The sequence below is a fragment of the Panthera leo genome, chromosome A2, assembly GCF_018350215.1.
Source record: "Panthera leo isolate Ple1 chromosome A2, P.leo_Ple1_pat1.1, whole genome shotgun sequence".
Classification (NCBI taxonomy): Eukaryota; Metazoa; Chordata; class Mammalia; order Carnivora; family Felidae; genus Panthera; species Panthera leo.
Genome location: NC_056680.1, coordinates 31679099 through 31700093, shown reverse-complemented (window position 1 = coordinate 31700093; position 20995 = coordinate 31679099). Strand labels below are relative to the sequence as shown.

At 46.1% G+C, this 20995-nt stretch overlaps 1 protein-coding gene across 2 annotated transcripts in view; it reads left to right on the top strand.

Annotated features, from left to right (window-relative positions):
* The first annotated feature begins 14272 nt into the window (after window positions 1-14272).
* Window positions 14273-20995, top strand: part of PRICKLE2 (prickle planar cell polarity protein 2) — a 321553-nt gene continuing 314830 nt past the window's right edge. Inside the window, exons 1-2 of one of the 2 annotated variants that reach the window (XM_042929904.1) lie at window positions 14273-14492; window positions 15265-15350. In XM_042929904.1, coding sequence (XP_042785838.1) covers window positions 14451-14492; window positions 15265-15350 — 128 coding nt within the window. In that variant the 5' untranslated portion in view covers window positions 14273-14450. Of the gene's footprint in view, window positions 14601-15264; window positions 15351-20995 lie in introns of both variants that reach the window. The other variant, XM_042929903.1, reaches the window with a different exon arrangement.

Here is a 20995-nt window from a genome sequence, read left to right as displayed (position 1 = left end):
GTTCAGACGTGGGAGGAATAGCTTCGTACACTTGAACCAGTTAACCCATTCCCAAGACACAACTTCAGTGTCTGAGAATAAATAAAACATGAGGTGTTTACCAATGTCACTGTTTTCCTTGACATTGCTGCTTGTATCTTTGTGTCTTGATTTAAAATAATATTGATTTGGACAAATAGCATCACTCATCATCATATCAAAGACTGGAAACAACCTCAGTGGCCAACAGTAAAGTTTTAATAGTATCCTTTGCAGCCTTTGGGAAGTATTTCGTGCAAAAATGTTTGCAATGTCGAAGATTCTCATGATAGATGAAGTGAAAAAAAAAAATGGTTACCAGGACTATGCACGGTTCGATTCCAATTTTTTGGAAACAGATTATTGTATGTACATATATGTTCATATGTGTGTATATGAGTGTGTGTGTGTGTGTGTGTGTGTGCGCGTGTGTTCATCTGGAAAGGTATGCTCCAAAATACTTAAAATAGCTCTCTCTCAGTGATAGAATTATACATATTTAAATTTTTTCTTCTGTTTTTCTAAATGTTTCATGTCTTCTGCGATAATAAATATTATTTTTGCAAGCAAGGGAAAACTTTAAAAATATATAATCCCTTTAAAAATATACACACTCAGTTTACAGAAAAATCATCCTAACTTAGCCTTTTTCCTAAGGATCTCCCGTACAGCTTTTCACATGGGATTGCATTTATAAAAAAATGTAGTTTATTTGCTATTTTCCAGATATATCTTTCAGCCACAATTATCTGGATTCTAGAAGAATTTTTGTGACAGGGCTGAGAACTTCTTCTCTCTTTTTTTGTCTGACTCTGTTTTCCTGTGAAAAATATTTTTGGGGGGTGCCTGGGTGGTTCAGTCAGTTGAGCATCTGACTTTGGCTCAGGTCATGATCTTGTGGTTCGTGAGTTTGAGCCCCGCACTGGGCTCTGGGCTGACAGCTCAGATCCTGGAGCCTGCTTCAGATTCTGTGTCTCTCTCTCTGCCCTTCCTCCACTAGCACACTCTCTCTCTCTCTCTTAAAAATAAATAAATATTGGGAATGCAAGCTGGTGCAGCTACTCTGGAAAACAGTACGGAGGTTCCTCAAAAAACTAAAAATAGAACTACCCTACAACCCAGCAATTGCACTACTAGGCATTTATCCAGAGGATACAGGTGTGCTGTTTCGAAGGGACACGTGCACCCCCATGTTTATAGCAGCGCTATCAACAAAAGCCAAAGTATGGAAAGAGCCCAAATGTCCATCGATGGATGAATCAATAAAGAAAATGTGGTATATATATACAATGGAGTATTACTCGGCAATCAAAAAGAATGAAATCTTGCCATTTGCAACTACGTGGATGGAACTGAAGGGTATTACGCTAAGTGAAATTACTCAGAGAAAGACAAAAATCGTATGACTTGACTCGTATGAGGACTTTAAGAGACAAAACAGATGAACATAAGGGAAGGGAAACAAAAATAATATAAAAACAGGGAGGGGGACAAAACAGAAGAGATTCATAAATATGGAGAACAAACTGAGGGTTACTGGAGGGGTTGTGGGAAGGGGATGGGCTACATGGGTAAGAGGCATTAAGGAATCTCCTCCTGAAATCATTGTTTCACTATATGCTAACTAATTTGGATAGAAATTTTAAAAAATGAAAAATAAAATGAAAAAAATAAATAACTAAAAACAAATATTTTTAAAAATTAAAAAAAAAATCTTTTTGGCATAAATTCAGAGAAAGGGTGGTTCCCCATAGGCACTAAAAGGATAAAAGGCACTAAAATAAGTAAGTGGGCTAGCTTAATGTGTCTGAAGTATCATCTGAGCAGACCCAAAAAGAAGCAGGATATAACTTCATAGTGACTTTGTTCATTCTATTTCTCTTTATTTATTTGAGAGATGCTTTGGACACTTCCTTTTCAATAGAATGTGCTCTCATTGGCTAAGTATCCCTAAGGGTGTTCTTTTATGAAAGAGAGGTCTGTGGGGGATATTGCTCTCATGTCATACTTAGAAGTCAGTTATTGGTCACCATGCTCAATTCTTGACATTATTGGTTCCCAGACCTCTCAGTCCCCTGGAGAGATTTTGTAAAGGGTCAGGCCCCCACACCATTACAGGAATGGAAGTAGTGTGGGACTTTGGATTGGGCGAGCTCCATGTTGGAGATGTTTAGCCAAGTTGGAGAACCCTTTCTCTACATGGCTCATCAGTTTCTTCCTGCAACATCACTATAAATGGCTACAGGAACACTTCCAGGGTAGAATTTTCTATCTTGTGAGCTATGCCTACTATAATTCTCTTTTGCATAGAACTTGGATTCCTCTGACCAGTTCAGAGGTTAAAAATGGAGTCACTTTGCTCATGTAACCCAATAAAAATCCCAAGGTCCCATGTGGCCCAATCTTTGTGTAGAGTCTTATCTTCAAAAGCAGGAATAATTGTAGTGGTAACAAGGCTTTCACTATTCACTCAAAGAATATTCTAAGGGGTCCAGTTTATAACTCATGGTAGCATTTCTCAAAACCCTAGCATTTTGGGGCACCTGGGTAGCTCAGTTGGTTAAGCGTCTGACTTCCGCTCAGGTCATGATCTTGCAGTGTGTGAGTTCCAGCCCCACTTCGGGCTCTGTGGTGACAGCTCAGATCCTGGAGTCTGCTTCGGATTCTGTCCCTCTCTCTCTCTCTCTGCTCCTCCCCCCATCATGCTCTCTCTCTCTCTCTCTTTCTCAAAAAAAAACAAAAAACAAAAAACACAAAAATTAAAATTTTTTTTTTTAAAAACCCTAGTGTTTCCCTTATTTAAAAAGTATTTTTTAAGTTTTTATTTATTTATTTATTTTGAGAGACAGAGAGAGAACACAAACGGGGGAGAAGCAGAGAGGGAGAGAGAAGATACCAAGCAGGCTTTATGCCATCAGCAAAGAGCTCCACGCAGGGCTCGAACCCACGAACCACGAGATCATGACCTAAGCCAAAATCCACAGTCGAACGCTTAACCAGCTGAGCTATCTAGGTATCTCCCCTTCCCTTCTTAACTCTTAAACCTCTCTGTTATATCAGAGCTTCTCATTCGCCACCCCAAACCCAAGTCTCTGTGAGAGCAGACCACATGTGCTTTCGGGGAGCTTTTCTACCTCTGTTATTTCTAAGCAATATACTGTATAGTTTACCTCTCTGGCTGTTTTCCTCTCTAGCTGCCCTTTCTCTATTTTGTTCACTACCCAGCCTTCCCACAACAAAGGAGAGCACAGGAAATGCCTAACAAAAATCTATCTCCCTTTTTTTCCATTCCACCTGGGTCTATTTCTCTATTTCTCAATGTCCTGATTTTGCATTAAAAAAAAAAAAAAAAAAAAAAAAAAAGCTAGCAACTGGAAAAAGGAGAAGCTGATAACAAAGACAAAAATCCCTGTTTCCGATATGGTAGGGGAGGGCTACAACTGGGCACATTAATAAGCCTTTGCTCATCACAATAGTGATTTCCCCATCTGCCACCGCAAGACTATAGACCCCTACATAGTTTATACAGTTCTTTCTTACTCCACTGCCCCCTTCCTCCAGATGTTCGCAAACAAACCCCGTCAACTACCAGTTGGTGTCTGTAAGTTCTTTTTCCACCTGTTCTAATTCCCTCTGTCTGGTGACGCCTATGGATAAATACTTCCCTGATTACTACCTTGGAGGATATTAAACAGTATGTTCTGAGCCCCAGTGATTGGGAGTGAAGCATACACCATGCACTTGAGTCTCAGCCTCTGCATCAGCCAGACCGGGCTTTGATCCCGGCTCCGCCCTTTGCCTGTCCTGTGCCTCTGTGGCACTGAGCATATCACCTAACCTCCCTGGACCTCAGCTTCCCCATCTGTAAAATGGGGGCGATCGTAAAAATCTAACTTAAAGGGTTGTAAGAATGAAATGAAATGTAATTAACGCCAGTGAAGTGCTTAACGCAGAACGTTGGTTGTATGAATGCAACAGTGTTTTCATTTTTCTTTTTAGCAACCCTTTTTTGGAGGATATAGGCAGAAGAAAAGGGTGATTTTGCTGGAAAATGAAGAGTACCTGGTGCAAGACCAGAGATCAGCGAACGAAGCCCACAGGCCAAATTTGACCACGCCTTTTTGTAAACAGTTTTGCCAACATGGAGTCACTCATTTCTCTATGACCCTTGTTGCACTCCTGTTGGCAAAGTTGAGTCATTGTGATAAAGACTGCATGACCCTCACAACCTGTAATATTTATCATTTGGCTCTTCACAGAAAAAGTCCACCAACCTTGGTTTAGAGCATTAAAACACAGTAACTTTTCCACATGGCCTGCCACGGGGGATATCAATGTCATAAGGCTTTCTTTAAGAAGTGGTTAACAGTAGTCAAAGATTTTTTTGTGCCTAAGAGTCAACCCTCATCAACACCTTAATTACCGTTCTGTTTTGTTTTCACCAAGAATTTACATCTGCCACAATCAAGAGGAAGGCAGTCTTTCTTAGAAGCTTGGCTCATCCTTCTAGAATTACAAGGAATAGAATACTGCACATCTGATAAGGCCTTTGGGACAAGGCTGCCAAGGGCTCACCCATATCTGTGCTTGTTTCTAGGCATAAGGCTAGAAGGCATGTCCCAGTTTCCTTGCAGTAAGAGGGGGCCAAATCTTGAGTTTTTGCTGACGGATTTAAGGGAAAATTTGTCAGCATCCCCACACCCTAGTGTGGCATACATAACCCTGCATACACTCTCCTCTTCCTTGCCTGGAGGATACAAACAACCCAGTGGGGGGCTCTGAAGTTTAGAGCAAGCTGTCCAAAAGAACTTTCTGGAACAGTGGGAAACTTCTATTTGGCTCTGTTCAGTAGAGTAGCATCTAGCCACATGTGGCAATTATGCACTGGAAATGTGGCTAGCGCAACTGAGGAGGTGAGGTTTTACTTTTGATGAGTTTAAATGGTGGGTAAAACTGACTGCCCCCATTGGACACTGCAGTTCTGCAAGATTGGAGATCCGAAGCCTGAGGTCTGGGTGGAGCAGAGCACCTTCTTCCTTCCCCTTTCTCCACCCCTTCCCCTTCCATCTCCTGTTCCACTTGCATTGGATTGGGATGTGAGCAAGAAATAACAGCTCTTTGGATAGAGAATTGCTTTTTGGCGAGGCAGCCCTGACTAATACAGACACACGTCCTGGAAACCACTTTTATGAAGAGAGGACGATTCAGCACGCTACTCATCCGTTTTACAAGCTCAAGGAAGGCCTCTACCGCGATCGAGTTTTTAACCTCATCTGTGGTGTTAATTATCCTGTTCATAATATGAAAAAAGTGGCTTCGTGGGCCAGAGAGCAAGTGGCTTCCTTAGTGGTTTGGCCATACCGATCCCAGCGATAAGCTAGGTAGGAAAGTTCGGTTCTGTTCGACACTCAGTGACAATTTTTTTTTTTTTTTACAATGATTTTTAAACTGGGCATGTCCTTTCCATGACAGAGAAAGAGCCATCTGGTTTGGTGATTTTTGGCTTCGAAGAGGAGAACATAAACGAAAAGTGTAAGTTTTAATACTCAGGAGATCGGATTCTGTGCTAAAGAGGAAATGACTCCACGCCCACGAGGATTCGGCCAAGAAATGGGCCAGACTGTGCTGTGGGGGGAGAGGCGGGGAGGTAGTTCTCAACGGGGCTGTGCACGTCACTCACCGTTCCTTTCATTCATTGCTAATAATGGACTGGAGCAGGACAACTGGTCTCTCTTTCTTTGGTATCATCAGGGAGAGGGTTTTGTCAATTTCAGTCCAAAGCTGGAAGGGCTAGGATGACACATGCTGTCTCACCTCCTTTGTGTTGCCCACTAGTTTCCAGGCAAAGCATCATCACAACACCTCTTTCATTGTAAAGAGGACCCACCTGGTAATCAAACAGACCTCTACCCAAAATTTCAAGTCTATCACGAACTTGGACAGGTCACTTCACTTCTCCGAGCCTTGTTTTCTTTGTCTTTAGGGTTAATAACACATCCACCTCACAGAGCTATTATAGCAAGAATAAAATGAGCTTTGCCTATGAAAGCAGTTAGGACAGGGCTTCATACAGAGTCATACCTCTGGGGACACTGAGGGTTTGGAACATGTAATTCCAAGCCTGGCCCCTCAAGGAGGGGCATCAAGGTGGTCCCGCCGTGAGCATGTCGGTGTATGTGCTTATCACTACAGTGCTTCTCAAACTCCAATATGCATTCAGATTGGCTGCGGATTGTGTTTAAATGCAGATTCTGAGTGAGTAGGAGTATGTAATTTAAATGAATTTCCAGGTAATTTCAAAGCTGCTGGTCACTGGTACCACCTTTGAAGAACGGGAAGTCCGAGTCTTGTCCCGCTCTGTGTTTCCCACTCCTGGTACCTCCATAGGTGAGCTGATCTGCCTACTTTGAGTAGGTGGGGGAAGTCATAAAATGAAGGTAGTGGAGAGTTAGCGGCCGGAAGGAGAACCTAGGCAGATGAGTACAGACATCACGGAAAAAGAGATGGGTTAGAGGTTTCCAACCCTGACTAGACTTTAAGCTCACCTGGAGAGCTTTAAAAACTCTCCGTTGTCAATTCTCACCCCAGGAATACAGATTTAATTGATTGGGATGGGGCCAGGCGTGACATATTAAAGGAAATAACTCCCCAGGTTATTCTCATACGCAGTCAGGGTTGAGAACTGCTGGGCTAGACAAAAGAGGCCACTTTCCCAGCTGGAAAGAATCTGGAAGGGGTCTTATCAAGATATTAAATCAGGGTTGATTTTGAGGGGCTGCTAGTTGAAAAAAAAAAAAAGCATCATGGAAATTTAAGTAAGAGAAGCCATTTGGTTGAAACCTTGAAAAATCAGATCCATTTGATGAAGCTGTTAACAAAAACACTAAATCTGCCTTGCCTAAAATGGTATCCTTGCTCTGGTCCTCTGAAGCAATTTGTCTGTTGAGAAGCCAAGGGTAAATGGGAAACGTGAAATCCATGCCATTTTTTGGAATCCGAGGCTCTTTTTCTTTCATTAACGTTGTGGATTTGATTGTCCTCTGTGCTCACAGAGGCTATTGAAGGATTCTTACTGGAGCACAGAAGCCAGCTTTGGCTGGTAGCATTAACTAGGTCTTGGTCCAGTAGGCCTCTATGGGTGGGGAGGGGGTAAGGGGCGGGAGGAATGAGCCCAGCACAGATAGTCCAACAAATTCAGACTGATGAGCATAGTTTTGCTGTGATCGAGTTTATACTTCTGAAGCCCAGGTGTAGACTGCCTCTTTGTCACCAGAAGCCAGCTCGGAATTGGCCCTTTGCCAGCTCTGACACAAAGCTCAGCCCCATTCCAGAATCCAGGCGTGCCAAGCGTCTGCAAATATTGTGGTTTCACCTAAGATTCCTATGTCTTGGGTTGGGGGCACATCAGCCACTGAACAACATCTTGGGCAATCCCCGTTAGACATCCTCTCCCCCAGAATGCCTGTGCAGGCAGCCAATAAGGAGATTCTCCCCATGACCATGCCCCATACCCTTTGTTAAGTCCTTTGGAGCAGAGTTTGGCTCTGTCCTAGCTGCTCCACACGAGGCTGCCCGTACTCAGGCATAGATAGCAAACACAAGTCTTTCTAGAAACCTTACCCCCCCCTCCTTAGGTAAACACGTTTCCCCTGCTATCTCAGAGTAGAGTCTTCCCGTGAAACCTTTCGTAAGCCAAGAGGGTGTGAAGCAAGGAAGCAATCACCATTTCATAAATGCAAACCTTGTCTTCAGATTTCTTGCGCTTAGTGCAAACGGGTACTAGTGCAGGTCTTTTGTAATAGTAAAGGGACATAAAGGGAGTTTTTTGGAAAGTGGGGGAGCCCTGTATGTTTGAAACTGTTACCTGGATGTTGAAGAATGTATTCTGATGAATGCAGAGAGGGGTACAGCTTCTGGAAGGAAGACAAAGGTACGGCCAATGCAAACACCATAGCTGAAGCAGCTGGCCCTACGAAGCCCTCGCCTAAAGAGCCACACAGGCCATAGCTCTGCTTTGTGACTGCACATTGGAATCACACAGGGAGCTCTTAGAATGCTCATATCTGGGTCATGCCCCTGGAGATTCTGATTTAATTGGCCTAGGGTGTGGCCTGGGCATTAGGATTCTTAAAAGTTCTCACAGGTCATTGTTAATGTCCAGCCAAGTCCGAGCTGTTTTTTTTTCTACAGTGCTTAGTGCTAAAGAGCAAGATGAAAGGCTTCTTGCAAGCCAGGTTTCCTACATTGCAGTTGGTATTCCTGTGTCCTTCTTGCTGACCCATCTAGTCTTGTCTTGAGTGTTTAAATCCCACCAAGTGAGCCTTCTCAGATTGTAACATCATAAAGTACAAGCAGAGAAAGAAAGGTTGAGAACCGCTGGATAATTCTGTGTCTTTGTGAGAAAAAGAGGCCATTAAATAGCAGAGAGATTGAGAAGGTCAGGGGAGAGAACTATTTTTGAGTTAGGATTGAGGAGAAGTATCAGCTCCCTGTGTCAGATCTTGTTGGCACAGTGTTTCTCAGGCATAGACTAGGTCAAGTGGGGGAAATCGGTGCCAGGAGGCTCTCTTTTCTTTTCATAGTTTCTATTTATTTCACAGAAGGCCCTGCAAGAAAATGAAACAACACCAAGTTGAGAGCTGAAGGGAAGGGGCATCCTTGAAGGGCAAGCTGGGGGGAAGAGAGGCTGGGAAATCTGGGGAAACAAAGGCAGTCAAGGGAGAAGGTTGTTCACTCACCTTCCCAAATACGCTGTTCCCTCAGACCCATGGTGGTCCTTCAAACATACTTTCAGGTAAATTAAAAGGTGCCCCTTGGATGCAACCAGCTCCCACCCCAGGGTACATGAAGAATCTGAACACGTGTGTGTCTGTGTGTGTGTGTGTGTATGTGTGTGTGTGTGTGTGAAAGGCGGGGGAGGGAGAGAGGGGGAGAGAAAAAGAAAGCACTTGAATAGAAAGCTATCCACCAAAGGCAATAAACGATCATGAAAACCTGGCACAAGGAAGCTGGGCTTCATTTCTTCTGGAACCACCTCTCAACAGCACAAGGTACCAGGCAAATCACATCACCTCAGTGAATATTTGTTTCTTCCTCTGACCTTCCTGTGAGTCTCAGGGTTCCAGCATGTTACTTAAGAATGTATTTTGGAAACAGTAGGCTGCAACATTAGTATAAGGAATTATTAAAAAGTCAATTTTCCATCTTTGTGTTTTTATAGCCGTACTGGGACGACCAGGAGCACAGTATTACAAAGCCCTCAAGTGCATGGTTGAAGGCAGTAACAGAAGAGAAAACATATTTTTCTGTTACAACAGACATATATGTCATAGGGGAAAACAGCATAGAAAATTGGAAAGAAATAAAACCTGAAATTTCTCCTTCCAAAAGAATAGTAGTATTTGTCATATATGACAACTATTTATGCCTATTTAAAGCCCATTATGTTTCCAAGTTTGGAAGCATTTCTTAATGCAAAACAATACATGCTTCTTGCAGAAATGGAGAAAAGATAGGTAACAAAAATCATCTATTTCTACCACTTAGGACTACCTACCATTCTAGAACTTTAAAAAGTCAAATAATTATTTATATATTTTATATATGTTTACCTTTTTTACACAACAAATCTGTTTATTTTATAAAAATTAGATGAGCAAAAGCTAAACTATTAAACCACTTGAAATCCAACCCCCAAATAATTGATTACAGTCTGTAATATTTTTTGTTGTAGCCTCTGGACTTTTCTTTTTTTTTCAAGTTTATTTATTTTGAGAGAGACAGAGAGTGAGTGCGCACACAAATAGGGGAGGGGCAGAGAGGGATGGGGACAGAGAATCCCGAGCAGGCTCTGCACCCTCCAACAGGGATCCTGATGCGGGGTTTGAACTTACAAACCACGAGATTATGACCTGAGCCAAAGTCAAGAGTCAGATGCATAACTGACTGAGCCACCCAGGCGGCCCATCTCTAGACTTTGCAGTTTTCAAAAGTGAGTGTAGTTTTGAACGCATAAGAGGTACCAAAAATCTTTTGCAACTACGAACGCATATTGCTGTTTTGTAGCCAGCTTTCCAAATGGAACAATATTCATACAAATTGCCCTATATTCTACATCACTTTTTAATGTCTGAATAAAATTCTATTAGAAGATGCACCATTGATTATTTAACAGACCCTTTAATGTTAAGTATTTAGATCATTTGTGACTTTTCTTTTTCCTCTTAGAAAGACCACTGTCATGACTATCCTTTAATGTCATGTTCGTGGTTTCTTTGCAATTTAACTTTTGGGTTGAGTTGGGCCAATGGCTCTGCAGAATTCTAAGGATTTTCAGAGAGAACGATGTATGGTTCTTAGCGTAGTACATTTTATCATTTCAAATATTTTTGCTTTACATATATTAGAATCTATAAATTTAGGATGATTTAATGCCCTATGAAATACTTAGCCCACCAACACTCTTTATTCCAGTTCTGTCCTGAAAGATTTAATTTTTTTCTGCTTATGTATGTCGGCATCATGCTCATACAAGAAAATTTGTAGACTATAGAAGAGTTGGTTGGGAGGAAAGAGAAAACCCTTTACAATCCCCCTGCTGAGAGAGACTCATCTCTCTGGTCACCCCTGCCAACTCCCTCACCACCCATGGCTTTGTACACTTTTTCAAAATACTCTCTGTAGACTTCTGAGTAGGGGAATGCTATCATGGAGACTCTAAGTGGTGGCTGATCTTCTGGGAGATTTTTACCCCTTTGCAACACTCGGCATTATTTCCAGTAGCTAACAGACAGAACTGTGCACCTGGGCGAGGCTGTGCTGAGATTCTGTGTTCTTATTCCCTATTTTAAAAAGCACTGTGCAGACACATCCGTAAGGTTTCCTGCAGGTGTGTGGGAACAGGGAGTCAGAGGCTTAACAGTCACAGATTTCATATAAGAAAAAACAGAAAAGCCGAAATATAGACGACAGGCATGTTTATACCAAGAGACAAACAGCTTCTTGCCACGCCTGCTCCAGATTTGATGTTAGAAGACCTCAGGCAACAATTTTCCATTCAGATAAATAATTTTACATTTCTGGTTATCAAATGAACACATGTTCATTATAGGAAATACATTTAAAAGGCAAAAAGAAAGACACGTATTCTGTGTGTTTCTTTCCAGTTTCTTGATGCATATTTTAAAACATTAAAGCCAAACAGCCTATACTGGTTTTGTGTTCCCACTTCGTATAATAGGAAGGGTGTCTTCCCATGTCAATGATCATGTATGAGGATTCTTCCAAGTTCCATCAGTACCTGCACTGCCTTGAGAGATGACGAAAGAACACACATCAAAGAGGTCTATGAAGAGTAAATGCAGCAATATAAAGTAAAATAAAATTGTCTACTGTTCACCTACAGCTGACAGTGAGAATGAGTTTTCCTTCCCAGGTTACTAAGCTTTATCTTCCTAACCAAGATAAAGTGGATGTTGACCAGAGATGTAAAATACTGCTTCCCAAACAGAGTCTTAGGTGTAAAAAAGCCCATGGAAAACAAGTTCCTGTTCTGAGATGATAAACCAAGGGGGACTCATTCCAGGAGGGGGGTGATTTGGGGGGGGGGGGTGTCTGGGTGGCTCAGTCAGTCAAAGCGTCTGACTCTTGGTTTCGGTTCAGGTCATGATCTCATGGCTCGTGGGTTCGAGCCCTGCATCGGGCTCTGCACTGGAAGCACAGAGCCTGCTTGGGGATTCTCTCTCCCCTCTCTCTGCCCCTCCCCCACTTGAACGGTCTCTGTCTCTATCAAAATAAATAAATATAAAAAAATGTTTTTAGTTTTACTGCTTTTCTTAAATTGAAGTATAATTAACATGCAATGTTACATTAGTTTCAGGGGTGTTTTTTATGGCAGGTGTCGGGGCAACACTTGTTGCTCTATTTGGGACATGGAAGGGGGCCTCATGCACGTGGCTTGATCGGACATTACGTGGAGACCACTTACATCTTCTTGGCATCTCTTCTTTAACCGAGAAACAAAAGCTAAATGCCCAGATCACTCCAACGATTTTCCCCAAGAGCATTATTATTGTCACATCCTTCACCAGCCGCGTCTATCCAGAAGTAAGACACCGGGCAGGACTATCGCCACTTGCCCCTCGTACTGCCTTCCAGGGAATTTGAAGATGGTGCTGCTTCCTCAGGATACATTTCTTCCATCTGTGAGACACGTGTAATGCACCGGTTTCGTTTCTGACCTTTGCTAGAAATTTTCATAATTAAAATATAAGTAGGCACTCTCCACAGTGAGAACATGGTCCTCCCCACCCACATGTGCCAATTATAAGGCCATGTGCAGTGCGGGGCAGGGCAGGGTCTGCGGTCGCCCTGCTGAGAAGGCCAGCTGAGCCTCCTGCACCGGTTTGATTATAACCTGCCACCACCCCTGCCCCCCACCTCTACCAAAGCGACTGCCTTCTCTCTAGTCATGTAACCAGCATTTGTCAAGCATCTGAAATGAGCCAGAGCCTATGCTAGGCCTGAGCAAATAAAGAGAGGAATGAGCCATGGCATTTACTCTGCAAGAATACCAGCTACTGGTGTTGGAGGGTGCTGGGTAAATAGATGAAAGCAATTCAAGAGTCTACCTTTTCGGTGGCTAAACATTGGAGCATTTTTCTCAGAGCTAGGATTATGGTGAGGTGAGTGAGGCAGGGACGTATGAGTGTGGGGTAGGATCTGGTCTTTATTTATAATGTTGATGTTCTGTTCATCATGGACTTTTTTTTTTTTTTTTTTTTTTTGGCATCAATTCGGATTCTTTAAAATATTGCCTAGTGGCGCCTGGGTGGCTCAGTGGGTTCAGTGTCCGACTTCAGCTCAGGTCACGATCTCATGGTTCGTGGGTTCAAGCCCCGCATCGGGCTCTGTGCTGACAGCTCAGAGCCTGGAGCAAGCTTTGAATTTTGTCTCCCTCTCTGCCCCTCCCTGGCTCGCACTCTGTCTCTCCCTCAAAAATAAACATTAAAACGAAAATTAAGAAGTAAAATATTGCCTAAAAATATTGTCCATCTCCATTGCTGAGTTTGTTACCCCACCCCCACCCCCTGTGAATTTCGGACCTCATTGCCCTCACCTCACCCTTGTTCTTGCCTGGAATTTAACTCAAGCCTTACTCTCTGGGCTTTGAGGATCATTAGCCAACACTGATGCACAGCGAGTATCCAAGCTGGGTCACCCTATTCTTTTGAGTTTGGGGGATGAGTACTGAGGTGGACAAGTGTGGGTCCCAGCAAATAAATAAACAAGACCCTTTCGGCGTCTGCTACGTGTGGTATGAGGGAGTGCGTGGGAGAGCTTACAATAGGGGTGGCGGAAGTTCCCTCAGGGGAGGCCGTATTTATGCTGAAACATCAGTGGTAAGTGGACACCATGGCCTGTACCTCTCAGACTTGCAACCTTTTTTTTTTTTTTTTTGACAGCTAATCTTTAATGAGCCCATAGTTTGTGCTGTTATAATGTATGTAACAACGGGCATCTGCCCCCGCCCCTCATCTCCCTCAACAACACCGTGAGACTAGGACTCCTGGTACATCTATTTTTTTCTTTTTATTGATAAGGAGACAGAATCCCAGTCAATTTGGGAAGATCACCAGCTAAGTTGGTGGGAAAAGAATGGGCACGTGGTGGGGGGAGGGGGAGCATCAAACCTCGCCTGCCATGATTCAACAGTTACTTAATAAGCATCTGGTATACTCCAGGCGCTGTGCAATTAGTTAGGGGCATATGTCCTCCTCCCCCTCCTCCTCCATCTACCCAGCACTTAGCGTCTAGATTCCATGCATGTCACAAACTTTTAAAATAGTCCATTTGCGAGGATGATGGGACTGCTCTATGACTCGATTGTGCTGGCCGTTACAGGTCCGTGTGGATTTGTCAATACTGAAAAGGGCGAATTACACCTTCATTTAAAAAACCTACCCCCCCCCCCTCCACCTCCACCCGCTATCCCCAGCCAAAGCAACAGGGGCGGGGGAGGGGGGGGGCTTCAGGTGGTCCCTGCCCTAACTAAGGCTTGGGCGACGGAAGAGCTTTTGTGGGCGGGCCCAGGTGCGGGACCAGAGTTAGCCACAGCGGGCCGGCGGGGAAGCAGGGGAAGGGAGAAAGTAGGCGCAGCCGGTGCGGGGGAGGGATGGGAAGAGCCCGTGGACCGCGGGGCGAACCCGGGGAGGCGGGGGGATGCCGGGAGAGAGGGAGGGACCTGCGGGCGGGTGCGCGAGAGGCACAGGCGAGGGAGGAGGGGGAGGCGTGCGCTCCGGAGCGAGCCGGGGGCTGCGAGGCGGAGACAGCCAGGCCACGGGCCGCGGAGCGTGCCCGCCCAGGCGACCCGCCCTCCCGGCCGCGGTGCGGACGGACCGACGGACGGCGCTGCGTGCAGGAGGCGCCCGGCCATGTTCAGCCGGAGCTCCCGGAAAAGACTCTCCAGCCGCTCGGTGAGTGTCCCCCACCTGAGCGGGGCCGATCTCCGGGTCCCCCCGGGCCTCCGCCAGCGCCCCTGCCCAGCCTCCCTCCGCCCGGCGGCCGCGCACCTGTGGCCCCAGGTAAGCCGGCCCCAAGCGCGGGGGCGCGTCCGGGGCGCGCGGGAGCGCTCGAAGGCGCGGAAAGGGTTAAGCCCGGACCCCCAGTCTGGGCGAGCGCGAGACCGGGAGCCGTGGCCCTGTGTGTCACAGTGTAGGGGTGCCCCGGAAAGCCCCCTCCCTCGCCTCTTAAGGCAGATCGGAATCCCAATTGCAGAGCTCCACCGTCTAGCCTCTTGGAGCTCTAGCCGCGGACTTGACTTTGGGCTGTCTTTTGGGGTGTCCTCTGCTGCCCCCTTCCCAGGACCAGCAGCCTCGCCCTAGGCGAAAGCGCGATGGTAGCTTCTCCGGGACTCTGGGGAACAGAAAGGTCTTGCTTTTGTTTCTTAGAAACCCATGACCATGGTGTCTGGGGGAGACAAAGCTCCAGCCATGGCCATTTCTCATTGGCTTGGTGGCCACGCAAGAGGTAGCCCGCCTGGGTCCTCACACCCTTCCCCACACGAGAGACCACCCTTGGGGCACCGGCAGCGCCCCGCCCCAAGTCCCCCACAACGGAGAAGGACTTTGGAGTCAAATCTGATAAGGTGGGGTGGGAGGGGCAGGTCATTCTGCCTGGGGTGCCAGTGGGGCTTTGGAGAGAGCCCCCGTGGTGGAAATATGGTTGTGTTGTCTTTTTCTTTTGAAGTTGACTGGACTGGGGCGGATAGAGAGAGGCCAGCCATGTAACGCCTGTGGTGACCAGTGCCCCGGGTTCGCCTTGCATAAATGGAGGTAGGATGCCTTTTATCCGATTCCTAAAGACTTAACACTTCGGGGGAGGAAACATGCATATATGCGTGTGTACATACATACATATATTTATCTCCTTTTGTAAATCTCACTTGTAAGTCACATGGAAAGAATGCAAAGCCTGTTCCTTTAAGAGTGGGGCTACATCTGCTCCAAATATCCAAGGTGGAAGTGGTGGCCAGACACTGGGGGATGCGGGAGAGCTGGGCTCAGGCTGCATTTCCCTGATGGGAGAGTTTTCTGTCCCTCCTACCCATACTCTGTGTATCTAAGTTGCTGAGCCCCAAACAGTGCAACTTGGCAATGTCTCCAAGGGCCACAATGCATCGTGTCGAGGACAGCTGGTGTTTGCCAGTTGTGTTTTTAATTCAGCCCCTGTAACTCTGGGTCCCACCCACAAATCCACTACTGCCCGCCTGCGCTGTGTCAACCCTCTTCGGTGGCCAGATGTTTCTTATTAATGTACCGTGAATGTTGACTTCCAGGCAGCCCCAGCCTGGATTGGAATGATTATGTTTGGGAGATGCGGGATCTGGGTGCCCTCCCAGTGCATCTGGCTGCTCGGGCTCTGGTTGGGAAAAGTTGGGGTGCAGGCTTGCAGGCTCCCAGTTTGATGATGTCAAGAGAAGAGGTGGATCCTTCTTGGCAACTTCATGAGAAAGGAAAACACGTGACAGGAGACTATTCTCTGACATTCTCACACGTTCTCCCTTTGATGAGTACATCTTTCCCCTTTCTCCACCACTCATAGGGCCCTTTGATGAAGGCCGTCTCTGGACACAGGGGAGGAAAGGTCTGCTTTGATTTTACGTTACCCCTCTGTGCAGGCTTCTCTACTGTCTCCCAAACGGTAACGCGTGCTGGGCACCCAGTTAGGAGGAAACTCCCAGCCGGCTCCTTCAGAAATTAAATGCTTTTGTTCCTGCCTCAGATGGGGTCTGGCAGCCTCTTTGCCTTTGTTTCAGGGCACTGAGCGCAGCCCTTATGGCTCCCAAGCATTTAATAACTTCTATGTCAGAGGCACGGCTAGGCGACCTTATAAATATGTAATGGGCAGCCCTAGGCATCCATCAGTGCCAGTGCTGTGGCCCAAATAGTTGGCCCCTTGTGTGTCCCAAATGTGAACATGGGTGATATGTGGAATAGGTATAGGAACCTTCTTTGGTAAACCAAATCCATTATGGCAGGAGTAAGGGCCTCTTCCAGTCTGATCTATCTTGTGCTCTAACTGGTGGTGGGTGGGGGGCGAGGCAGAGTGATGAACAGGAGAGTGCTTCCCAGCTCCTCCCCTACTCTAGAGCCTTTGGGTCACCTGACCAGAGGCCTGTTGGGTAGTAGGTCAGTGTGGGGGTGTGGCCTAGCGTGCCTCCTTTCTTTATGACCTCTGACCTCCAGTAAGCCTCTCACCCTCCTTAGGTCTCGGTTTCCCTAACCATCAGCTGGGAATCAATGTACTTAACTCACAGCGTTTTTGTAGGGATGAAGTGAGATACTGAAAATACATTGCCCGGTATCAGGCACACAGTAACTGTTAACTATGTTTGTTAATTATTTTGAACTTCCTCAGGGAAGGAAGCGTAGCTTGCCCATTTGAGTCTGCTGGGTGTCCGGGTCACTTTAGACTCTGACGACCACAGCTTCTTGGAGAACCTTCAGCCCTTTGAATCCAGCTGATTTTGTGACGGGGGAACAAGTGTTGTATTTTCAGCCCATTGTGGAGCCTTTCTTTTGGAAAGAGACCCTTTCATTAGGCTGAGATGGATTTTCGTGAAGAAGTTGTTCCCCGCCCCCCTCGGCAGCAGAAAGGCTTCACTTTGGCTCCATGAATGGGGTTTTTTATGGTATTTCCAACCATTGCTGGAAAGGAAGCAGCTCCTTGCTTTCGCCCCCTCCTTTTCCCCCATGGGCATACTTTCGGGTGACCTTTTGGAGAAGAGGGACAGCCATTTCTGGGTTACAGCGCAGTGTTCTTTTTTGGCAGTTGGGAACCCACAGCGTGCTCACTTTCTGCTCTTCTGACGGGGGGAGGCTGTGAGGCGCTGGGAGAGAGAGTTGTGCCTGGGAAGGAGCCAAAGGCTGGCCTGACAGAGGCCGAAAGGCTCCCTGTGGTCTAACCCCAGGAGAGAGGATTTCCTTTACCCCAGAGGACCAAGGCACCCTAAGTATTACCACTCGGCCTCTCTGCTGGCATCTCTGCTTCTACACAGGTCCCCTCCAATCCACTGTCCCCCAGCAGGCATTCCCCCAGAAGTGGAACAGAATCGCGTTGCTGCATCCAGCACAAAGGCACGAACGTTCTAGGGAGGAAGCCTGTTGTCAACAAGGTTTGCTTCCTCCTCTGGTGTAGTGGAGGGCGCTAAGGCTTTGAAGTCCAGACGGAGCTGGCCTGCCGTCCTGCTCTGGCTCGGACCAGCTGTGTGACCTTGGGCAAATGACTTAGGCTCCCTGAGTTTCATTTCCGTCCACTGTCAACATGGGCTCTCTCTGCTGAGCAAATATTTGAGTTCCTGCTTTGTGTCCCACACTCTGGTCGTGCTGGGGATACAGCAGAGAACACAGCAGACTAGATTCCTGCCCTCATTCAACAAATAATTACATTTTAGAGAAGGTGGTCGGGAAGGCACTTTGTGAGGTGACATTTGAGCAGAGACCTAAATGAAACAAGGGAAGGAGGAGGAGGAGGACGACGATGACCCTGTTGATTCAGACCTGGGGCTGGAGCCAGCTGTATCACCATTTCCTGGGAGCTTGTTAGAAATGCAAAATCCCAGGCCCTGTCCTAGACTTAGCGAATCTCAGTGGGAACTTCAGTAGGATCCCCAGCTGATTCATGTGCAGGTTAAGGATAGAGAAATGCTGAGTTAAAACCCTTAGCCCTGGAGGAGTGCTTGGGTGGCTCAGTTGGTTAAGTGTCCCACCTAGCCTCAGGTTATGATCTTTCAGTTTGTGAGTTCGAATCCCGGGTGGGGCTCTGTGCTGACAGCCTGGAGCCTGTTTTGGATTTTGTGTCTCTCTCTTTCTGCCCCTTCCCCACTCGTGCTCTGTCTGTCTCTCTCTCAAAAATAAACATTAAAAAAAAGAATAAAATAAATTATTAAAAAAAAAACCACTTAGTGCTGTGTATGCCACATCTCTGTACTTCAGGGCTCTCTCTGTGTGAATAAAGATGCCTAAGGTCCTCTGGAAGTCTCTTCTAGTTCATGGAGATTTTCCTGAGTTAACTATACTCTCTCCCCATTTGTATCATCACCCATACCTGCAGGGGGCGACTGTGGGGATTTGTAGAATTTCTCAAGAAGAAAACCCTAAATGGATTTTTGTGTCTTGGGGAACAGAGGGCTCACAATTGGCAAACAGAGTGCTGTCCTCCACCTGATCTGGGGCAGGTGGGGAGAGGTAGGCACCCTTCCCTGCAGGTGACCTTGCCACAAAGAAGCAGCATGTCAAGGCAGCCGAGGGCAAGCCCCACGGCGGCTGGGGCTCAGAGGAAATTTTCATTAAGAGGAAGATTAAGGCATCTTCATGGACTGTGAGCAGAACAAAATCATTAATAACTAAGCTCTTCGTACACTATGAGACAGCGTTCTCAGTGGGGGTTAATTGGGCTTGCTTGTTTGCAACCACTTTGAGCAGGGAGAGAAAAATAGCCGTTTTTACAGTGAAGATTTGCCCTATGAATACCTAAGCACTGCTGAATAAAAATAGTAATGATAAAGCCAGAGCCGTCAGCAGTAACAAGGATGTCCAGACCTCCACGTAATACATCCATTTCTGGTTCGTCCTCACCAGACCCTGTGAGGTAGATTGAGAAACTGAGGCTCAGAGTTGTTACATAATCTGTCCCAGGTCTCCTGGCTATGGAGAATGAGTTGGGATTTAGCTTTAAAACCCAGATTCATTTTCTTGTGACTCACCGCCTCTTGTCACCTCTCTTTTGAAAGGCAGAGGGCTCTCCGGTCACATCCAGCCTGCAGGTGGATTTTCTTTGGTTTGCACAGTGTGTTAAGAGGCCTTTTTATAACGTTAAAATCCAGGTTTCCAGCTTCTCTTTGAAAATGCAAAGATGTGATAGCAAGGAGCCTACTTTGCTCCCTGGTAGCATATGAGTGCTCTCTCTTTAGATGGACGTGACCTTGGCTTGCCGTGATCTCTGACATTCTTGTTGCCGTCAAGGATCTCTTCAAGTATTTAGGTGACCTGTCAGGTACTGGAAGTGATTGGAGTTTGTAAATCCTGAGTGAGCATTCTCATCTGTCAAAACAAAAAAAGTGATTTAAAAAAACCAGTAGCTACGGTTTTAAAAGTGTGGACAGTGCCAGGCTAGTGTTTTTACATCCTTCTTGTCTTGGACTTATAGCAATCCTAGGAGACGGTGCAAATATTTATACCTGTTTTAATAGATAAGGAAACTTGAGTTTCAGGGGTAAACAATTTGCCCGAGGTCCTACAGCCAGCAAGTCGATGGTATTCCAACCTTGTTTGACTGCAGAATTCAGTGTCTGGACCAGGACTTTTCAGACTTGGCTTGCATGTGAATTCCCAAGGCATCTTATTCAAATGCAGATTCTGATTGAACAGGCTGGAGGCCCGGGCCTAAGGTTCTGCATTTCTCACAAGCTCCCAGGTGATGCTGACACTCTTGGTCCAAGGACCACATTTTGAAGAGCAGTGGTCTGGACCAGGGGTTGGAAAGTAAGTCCTGCTGGCCGATCTGACCCTTCACCTGTTTTGTATGGCTCGTAAGACATACGTGGTTTTAACATTTTTTAATGGTTGGAAAAAAAATGAAGGCTATTTCATGACATAGGAAAAATGATACGCAAGTCAGACTTGAGTGCCCATAAATAAAGAGCTCTCTGAACAAACTTACACACATCTATCTGTTCACGGACTGTCTATGGCTGTTTTCTTGATACAGTGGTAGCGTTCAATATTTGTAACAGATCGTATGGCCTTCAAAGCCAAAAAGCATTAACTGTCTGGCCCTTGATGGAAAATGTTTGCCAATCACTGGCCTCTACCCCTGTCTAGGAGAATATGCAAGTAGCTTCTCTGGGTTTTAGAAGAAAGGCATCTGAGAACCTTTCCGAATCAGGGCTAGAGGAAACTTCCCCTCCACCCTGGATGAGATTGGTGCAGAAATCAAAGACAACCAAAGAACCAGGGAATAGACCAAAGCCATTTCTAAAGGGCACGTGGAGATGAGGCTTGCAAGACCAGATCAATGAACCGCCAGTGGATTCTAAGCTCCTTGTAATCCCTTTAACGTTTCAGCTTTGCTGATAAATGTAGATTCGACCTGAGCATTAAAAGGCGGGCTTTCAGAACAAGCCTCCTGGAGCTGCACTTTCATGAGCAGCTGATGTGGAAAGCCCAGAGCCTTGGTAGCGTTGTGAGGTGGTTTTAATTATGCAGAGCGGTTTGTCTCTGGACAACCGGCGGCCTCTCCAGGCAGGATACTTTGGCCCATGCAGCCGCCCCAGAGGCAGTGCTCACTGGGTCAGCCAAGACTGCCTTGAAAAGCATCTTAGTTACCCTGGCAATTGTGTTGATTGATGATTAGGGTGGTGATCTGGGGAGACGCCGGCCTGGTTTCCTTTAGTGGATTGTAATTTGGCTAAGAAATG